Source organism: Miniopterus schreibersii, assembly GCF_964146895.1.
Source record: "Miniopterus schreibersii genome assembly, chromosome: 1".
NCBI classification, from domain to species: domain Eukaryota; kingdom Metazoa; phylum Chordata; class Mammalia; order Chiroptera; family Miniopteridae; genus Miniopterus; species Miniopterus schreibersii.
The window spans coordinates 39,153,624-39,162,406 of record NC_138101.1 but is presented as its reverse complement, the minus strand read 5'-3'; the positions used below and the strand labels follow the sequence as shown (position 1 = coordinate 39,162,406).

At 36.0% G+C, this 8,783-nt stretch overlaps 1 protein-coding gene across 1 annotated transcript; it reads right to left on the bottom strand.

The window, feature by feature from the left end:
- Positions 1 to 867: 867 nt before the first annotated feature.
- Positions 868 to 2,037, bottom strand: CABS1 (calcium binding protein, spermatid associated 1; the record flags this gene model as incomplete). The annotated part of the gene is made up of 1 exon (XM_081148786.1): positions 868 to 2,037. The coding sequence occupies one exon, from the start codon at positions 2,035 to 2,037 to the stop codon at positions 868 to 870; it is 1,170 nt and encodes a 389-aa protein (XP_081004912.1).
- Positions 2,038 to 8,783: the final 6,746 nt, after the last annotated feature.

Genomic DNA, 8,783 nt, shown 5'->3' with positions numbered 1-8,783 from the left:
GTATTAGAATATCAAACACACCTACACACAGTAAATCAGTTGCTGTCAAGATTTATTGAAGAATTAGCAAAGTGAAAACAGACTTTCAGAAGTCTATGTCAGAAAAGGGTGAAGATATGTGTCCTTGAATTGCTAACCAAAGCATGAGAAGAATGTGCTATCAGTGCGTAAGACCTGAAAAAAATTGACAAAATTCAGGGAAGACATTTTAAAGAAAGAAAATTAAATTGATTCCTACATTTATATACAATAGTATTTTTGACAAGTGTACGTATTTGCAAAATATCATTTTTCTGTAATTTGCATACAGCAAGACTCTAGAAACCTTCAATAGTTATGTTTCTTACACGTGGGTACAAAACAGTTACTGAAGAGCCTCAGTTCTTAGATGAGTGAGGATTTTTGTTATTATTTTTAATAAACAGCAATCATTGGTTGCATACTAATGAAAAAATCTGTTTAGAATAGGCATTTTTGATCTTTTAATACTACTCTCTTCATCTCTAAGTCACAGTAAATTATGCAATTGAGGAGTAACTAAAATGACATAAATCATTAAATGAAGCAGAAAGTGAGCTTTCTTCATTGCTCTTTCTTCATACCCCTGAAGGCCAGGATTAAAGATTTTATATTAAAATAATTAATTATTGGATAACTCAATTAAATTTTGTGATACTAGGGGAACTCTTGTACTGCCGAGTTTTGCAAGTTTCCAAAAACATATTTTGCTGCATCACCTCTATTCCTAAGCATCTGCACTTTCTAAGTCCAATACTTGCCTTAAATGCCCACATTCTTGTTTTCATTAAGATTTTAGCTTGCTGGACAAACTTCTTAAATTTAAACTGGCTGTCTAGGCTATTGCTTTCAAATCAGGAACTCATCTGGTTCTTCTTTCAGTAGTTTAAAGACACCCATATCAGTTGTAAAAGTGTTTTCTTTTTGGCTTGGGTCATCTGGATCAGGGGTGGTTTTGGAAGATTCCTCAGTAGCCTTAGTTACAGATTCCATTCTATTATTTTCAGTCAAATCTTCTTTTGCTGTAGGAGATGAATCTTCCATGAGGTTCATAGCTACTGGTTTAGAAACAACGAAGTCATATCTGGATTCAATAGCAGTAAGCAAAACAGGAGGGTTCTCTACCTCATTGGTAAAACCTCTCTCCACCCAAATATCAACTCCACCCACAGACTCTTCATCAGTTAGCAGAATATCTTCTGGATTATCTTTGCCTCTTTTGGCAGTGGTAGTAAGTTCAAACACAGTGATGAACTTTTCCTCATCAGAGTCAGTCAGTTTAGACACAGCACTGGGGTCATTTTCTGGAAGAACTAAGTCAATTTTAGCTATTTGCTCTTCTGTAAGGGCAGTTATGTCTGGAACAGTGGTGAAGGTTTTTTCAGCAGGGGGAGAGATTTCAGTCTCAGGAATAGAGGAGTCAGTGATCTGGAAAGCCTCATCAGGACTGATGTTGGATTTAACTGCGGAGCTATAATTGTTATCAGGTTCTTCCTTCTTATCTGGAAGGGCTGGAGTGCCAGTAACACTGGCAGTGCTTTTCTTTAGTGAGCCAGAGACATCTTTATCTCCTGGGTCGATGGTATCCAAGAGAATATCTTCTTTTGCCAAATCAGTGGAAAAATCTATTAAAGAAACAGAAGTGACTGGTGATGAGAGATTACTAATTTTCACTGGAAGGAAATCTTCAGTAATAGAGTCATAAACCATGGAGTTTGTAGCATCGGTCAGAGTGGTAATTTCTTTTTCCAGTTGGTCTGATGACTTAATAATATGGGGCTTTGTATCATCTTCTGAATTTAGTCTTTCCTTTGGAGATGGAAGGTTGTTGTCTATCGTTGAAAAATCACATTCAAGCAGATAGTCACTTACTGAAGTAATGTGGTCTCCTTCTGAAGTAATAGTTGTTTCTGATTTAGATATAGTGTTGTCAGTCCCAAAGAGAATGGTTGCTTCAGCTGTTTTACTGCTTTCTGTTGGAGGGTGAGAATAAATTTTTGGCAAACCATCTTCAGCCATGGGACAAAGTGACATGCACACTCACAGGTCTTTCTCTGGGCCCAGAGGTATCCCTAGGCAGGATAGTGGTATTCACTATAGTGACTGAAGCATTGGTCATCACAGGGATTGTTGCATCAACCACAGGGCCAATGGCACTGGCTTCCCTTGGAGGTTGTTTTTGTGCTCTGATTGGGCACCTAGTATTGATATTAGATAAAAAGACAGAGTCCTCTCTGATTATGGAATCCTCGTTCACAGCCCAGTATTTCAATAGCAAGGAACTCACAGTTCCCCTTAGAAAGGGTGTGCCTTCCAATGCGGAGTTAATGTCACTTGAAACAGACATCGCAGTGTCTGCCAGGTATTTTGTGGGTTTAGCATCAAATGGGGGCAACTCTGGGAGTCCCAAGATTGTCAGCATGAGCTTCAAGTTGCCTTTCTTTCAAGTAAGTAAAAGGGTCTTTTGAGGTGAAGCATCTTCTCTTGCGATTTATGTATTTAAATGTCTAAAAAATTAATGGCAGTTTAGCAGTGAGTGAAGTGCAGAGGTAATTAGGTAGTGAAATTTCAGTTCTCTTCTTCAGAGAGGGAATTCTCACTTTTACAGTAGGGATAATAAAAAATAAGATTTTTCTTCATTGTAATTCTTACTTTTTCTTGAATAACAGAGAGAATGTCAGGGTTTGTAGTTTTAATTTCTTTAGGAATGTTTCTCTTTAGAGTGTTATTTCAACCCCAAAAGAATTTTCTGGCAGAGAGTTGGCATTGTATGTAAAAAATCACCCAGAAACAGATCAGTATTTGGAATGAGTGTATTGGCCTTGGGAGTTATATCCTCAATTTCAGAGGGAGGGTTTTCTCTAATGATGTTAGTTATATCAGTCATTATCATTTTGTTTCACTATCATCCTTACTGTTTAGCTAATTAGATGAAAGGAGATTGTAGTCTAGTGTTATTTTCCCCCCAGTGTCATTAGAATAGAGAGTTTTTAGACTTGGACACAACTAAATCTGAAAAAGGACAGCAACATCAGCTGAGAGTAGTGGATTTTGCATCTCAAAGGCAAATGCTTTTTCTTCTTAGATATGAACTCAGCCTCAAAATGTACAGTGTCTTCTCTTAGTTATTGGTCACCTATAGCTATATTACCAGTCTCTGTAGTAATATCAGATAGATTTTAATATAGATATTTTTCATTTTAAAGATATGGGCAACTTCTCCAGAAATATTTTTGCTTCAAGGGGATGTCACTATTGAGGGCTCCAATATCTTTATTGATATAGGAAATGATGTCAGCATCAGGATAGGGAGGTCTCCAGTTAATGATAGGCACAGATTCTTTATTGCTAAATAGAAATACTGTTAGTTCTGGCTGTAGTAAAGAAAATCTCAAAATAAAGGCATTATCTGGGTCGACTAACTTAATGGCAGGTTCTTTAACTTCTATTTTTTTTTCTCATCTCATGTTTATAAATCTTACTTCAGGATAAGGCATGATGTGAAAAGAAGACTTGTTGTCCTATAGAGGGAATATTTTTCTCTGTACAAAAGAGAAAAAGATGGAGGTGTTAGCTGTATGTATAGCTGCCAGAAGTTACCTTGGAATACTTGATATTTATGTTGAATAGAACTAGAATAAGGAATGAAACATTCATCTTTTGAGCACTTAATCCCAGCTTACAAGTGTCAGTTGAAATGATAATATCATCTTCTCCTATGGACACTGGAATTCTTATTTTAGAAAGAGTCTATATAGCTTTGGATTTTGCAAATTTATTGAAGAAAAACAGTTATTAACATTCATTGAAGTGATTGTGATTGCTAGTGGAATGCAGTTGCTGAGGAAGTTTCAGGTTTGGTATCTTCATTCACAAAAGAATTCCCACCTTCAGAAACAGCCAAGGAAGTAAGAGGAGCAATTGCAGTTTGAGAAATGGTTCTACCAACATCCCCATTTTTGTCTTCTTCCCCTTCGGTGATTGGGATACTGGGTACATGAGTAAGGAGATTGTCATTGAAGAATGTGTTGGCCTTTGGGGTCAGGACTTCTTTGTTTTCAGGGAAGATGGCATTTATGGCCAGGTCTGTCATGACCTTCATGCCTGCTTTGTGGTTGGTAAGCTCCTCAGGGATATCCTTTGGTGTAACTGTTTCTATCTGTGACTGAGGAATACCGGCCTAAAGAATGGGCTGACTTCAGCCTCCTTGCTAGCTTATGGTACGAAAGAAATTTATTGAAACCTTCGTAATTTTTTTTTTATCTGAACAATGGACTCATGTGGAGCATTTGTGCTTTCTGAAGTTTGAAATTCGGTATCTATTGCTCTGAGATTGGCTACATTAAATTTCAAAGAATTTCCTTCTACTACAGAAATGAGCTCCATGTAAGATAAAGTCTTTTTCATCAGTAGGAATAATGGTGATTACTTCTTTAAGCAAGTTTGAGTTTCCAGCCATAAAGTGGCTGAACAGATCCATCTGGGAGGGAATCCTTGTGTATGTGAAAGGTTGAATAAACTGTTACAAGACACTGTTATAATTTTTATTGATTGATTTATTATCAGCAATGACATTTCTCTTTACAAGATATGGCTTTAGGACAACATCTTTTGGAGAGTTTGTTTCTACCTGGATAACATTATTATTACATTTACATCTGTAAGGTGATTCATTTCGAATTCAGTAGCTATGTTTTTGACTGTAGAGGCTTTGGTCATTTCCTTTGTGTAATACAAATTTGGTTTACTATATTCATTAGGAAAAAGTGTAGAGAACTTCATGGTTCTTTCCTTGGGTTCTAAATTTTGATTACCAGAGGCATCAATATAAAAAAAAATTGTTCTTGGTGACAACAGTAGCCGATGTTTTAAGTTTGACATTGGCCACATTGTCTGAAGAACAAATGGAATCAGCTTGGGAAACAGTATAGACTAAGGCAGAGAGCCTTTGACCCTTTTGACTTTTAGTACTTTGCCCTTCTGAGACAATTCCTTCACTGAAGTAAGGTGAGTCTGTAGGCACAGGCTTTGATGCTGCTAATATTAATACTGTTGGGTAATATAGGTTTGTACCTTTTACAAGTCTGGGGCTGCAGTTTCTTTACTAGGGGCACTAGAAGTTAGGACAAGAGTTTGAAGTAGTTCCATAGATATGTCTTAGAGGCATGGCACTCTCTAATGATGGAAGACTATAATGGCCAACGTTATTTTTGTTCTTAGTGGAGATGACAGGAGCATTTGACATATTGGCAGACATCTTTTTCAAAGGATAAAAGAAAGAGTTGTGTTGATTGCACTTTCTGTGTTTTCACTCACATTGAGATGTCATCACTGGAAAGCTGAGCTAAACAAAAATTTACTGCAGCTATACATGTTTTATCTTTAGTAAAATCAGATATACTAGATATGGTAGTGTTTACTCTCCTGGGTATAAATGTCTTATAAATGGTATGTGATATATTTTTCCTGGGGATATTATCACTGTTTTTTAAAAGTATAATTAATATCCTGCTATCAACTATGGGTTTTGTGTCTTCAAAAAGGGAATACTCAATTACTTTATTTCCTAAGTCAAGGACTTCAGAGAGAATTGTGTTGTCATCATCACCATTTATGGTGCTTTTCCCCCCACAGATATTTTGTCAGAAAAACTAGAAGGAAAATCATTACTGGCATCAACTAGGAAGTGAGTTGGGATCTGTGTTCGGGCATTGGCATTAGCATCAAAAAAATTGAGAGCAATAGCATTGGTGTCAGAATTCTTGTTTTCCTGCCTAGGAATCACAGCTTGGCAATTTTCTTTAACTTTAAAGTTTGGGGGTGCCTTTTTAGATAGATTGTCTGAAGCAGAAACTGTGGCATATTGTGCATGAGACACACATGTTCTTAGAGGCATATAAAAATACATTCATTTTAAAAAGGAATGATTTGATCTGTTCTCTAATTCAAAGGCTTGCTTATCTGAGATCTATTCAGAACCACTGTTGTCAGACATAATAATTATATAGTCTGCATATACTGGGGTGATTTCACCTGCAGAATAATTGTCATCTACCCTTTCTGAAATGTCTTCTGTAAAATAAATGATTTCCTATTCAGCAACTGTCTTTCTTTCTCTTAGATATTTGTGGTCACATATACTCCTTTTAAAAGTACTTGGCATGTCTTTTTCAGAGAAAATGATAATAGCTGAAAGGATAACTTTATCAGATAGAATAATTATTTTCTCAAGTGGAATATTATAATCAATCTTTTTTGTGGTATCTTTTCCCATAATAGAAACAGGAAAAAGTACAGAATGTTTTGAAGTTCCCATGGATGTATTGAAATCAGAAGGAATAAAAATTAACCTCCCTTGTAGGCCATTAAAACCAGTTGGAGTGTTTGTGATGGACCCTCCTGTATTAGTGACTTCATCGTGAGAGGCAGGCTTAGATGTTTTTGGAAGAGTTAATGTGGAATCAGCTAAAAAGATCCTTTTTAAATTGGAAGGTATTTGAGGTCTGAAGGAACTAGTATCAAATTTAACAGTGAAATAATTGTTCATATTGTTGTCACCCTCGGAGAGAGGATTAGACTCAGATGTTGATGAAAGGATTTTCCCTGTAGGTGGGATGAAAACTAATGTATTTGTAAAATGACTTAGTTCCAGTTTAGTAACTGGATCTTCTTGATTGAAAACAGCTATTTTTCTTCTCTTGTAGACACTATTTTGAGAATCTTCTCTAGGGGAAAAGGCTTTCATCATCGCTTTTTCAGATTTGGAATACATTTTGTCAGTCTTAGCCTTATAATTGTCAGGAGTATCTCTACTCATAGAGAAAAATGAATCAACTTCACCATCTTTGGTACTACCTGAAAAAGTTGATCCAGTTGGAGGAACATTCCAGGCCAATGGATAGGAATTAATGTCAGCTTGGTTCATTATGATTTGTCCCTCTAGGACATCACCCACATTAATGGCATCAGCATATTCAGTTGCCCTCTCTAACACTTCTGACCTGGTTATGAAAGATTCAGACATAGAGTTATCTGTAATTAGGCCAGAGGTTTCAGGATTTTCAGTTAAGGAGTTAGGAATAAGCATGGCAGATGTTAGTAGAGATGGGAATCTTCTAGATTTAACATTATCTTCTCCAGGTAACACAGAATCACCACCTTCATAACTACCTTCAGTGGAAAGGATGATGGGATCACTCATAGTGCTGGCTGCCTTATTCATAGATGAAAAGATTGAAGCTATGTTGTTTTCTTCTTTAGTATTTTTACCAATGAAGGGAAGATCATCAGTAATAACATTGAACTCAGCCAAAGGAATACTGTTCTGTGAATGGGGCATATCTGCCAAGTTTGGTTTATGTTTCATTGCATCAAATCTGGCTGATACAGTGATTTTTGCTTCATCTGGGACAGCATTATTATAAAAAGCAAATGAGACATCTTTCCTGTTGAATTGGTCTTCAAATTTGATAGGACTGCTGATCACAGCAGGATCAATGGGATCAGTTATGAATATCCTACTCTTTCCCATTCCTGTTATTAATTCTGGGTCTGGAATATATGAGTACTTAATTCTTTTGTCTTTAGGGAGAATAGTGACTGTGTTGTCTCCAATTGGAGAACTATGTTCCATAATTTTTTCATCTAGAAACTCAGGTAAAAAAATCCAACTTGAATCAGTTAGAGAATAAATCATGGATCTGGGAGCCTCAGTATTAAAATTGATAGCAGAACCTTTTAGAAGAGTAGCATCAGTGTCAGAATTAGGATTTTCTTCTTTGGGGACTAAGCTTTGGTGTTTTTTGGTAGTTTTGATATCAATTGGTGACCCTTGTGATGAATGTCCTAAGATTGCAGCACTGGCATAGGGTGCATGAGACTCAAATACATTAGAGTCATTAGTGAATGTGATCTTTTCTATAAGGGAACCATTTTCTTCCTTCACTACTTCAAAAACATAGTTATTTTCAACATATTCAAGTGCATTGTCAATGGGCATAATAGTTATTATATCCTCATTGTTTGGAATACTTTCACCTGCTAAAAAGATGTTATGTACATCTTCTGAAATAGTTTTTATAAAAGGAATTTCTTCAGGGGATATATCTTTCTTTATGAAAGTCTTATCTCCAAATTTATTGTTATTAATCATATTAATAATGTTTTTCATATTTTTTGTTGAAATAATGATAGTAGGTAAAATAATGGCTTTGTCAGATGGAATATTTCTTTCTCCAGATGGAATAATATTATTAGTCTTTGTTGTGGTGTCTTTTTCCATTTTGATAACTGGATCAAGTTCAGAAGACTCAGATGAACTGAATGTTGTGAAATCAGAAGAAAGAAGAGTTGATTTCCATGGTGGCAGGCCATAAGTCCCAGTGGGAGCACTTGCAATGGTCCCTTCTCCAGTAGTGACTTCAAGAGAAGAGCTTTGATCATTTGACCTAGCTGCTTCTGGAAGACTTAATGTGAAATCAATTGAAAATATTCCTTTTAAATTGAGGGGTGCTTGAGATTTAGTAAAAGTAGTACCAAATTTAAGAGTCAAAGAATTATCTTTCAATGAGCTTGCATCTTTTGGAAAAAAATTGCCTGCTTCAGAAATATGAACTTCTTCCACACTGTTGTCACTTTGGGACAAAGTATTAGGTTTGGTTACTGAGGGAAATATTTTCTCCATAGCTGGACTAAGAACAGTTGCATTTATTTTGTGCCTTAAGTCAAATTTAGTAGCTAGATCTTGATCAGAAAAATTAGCTATT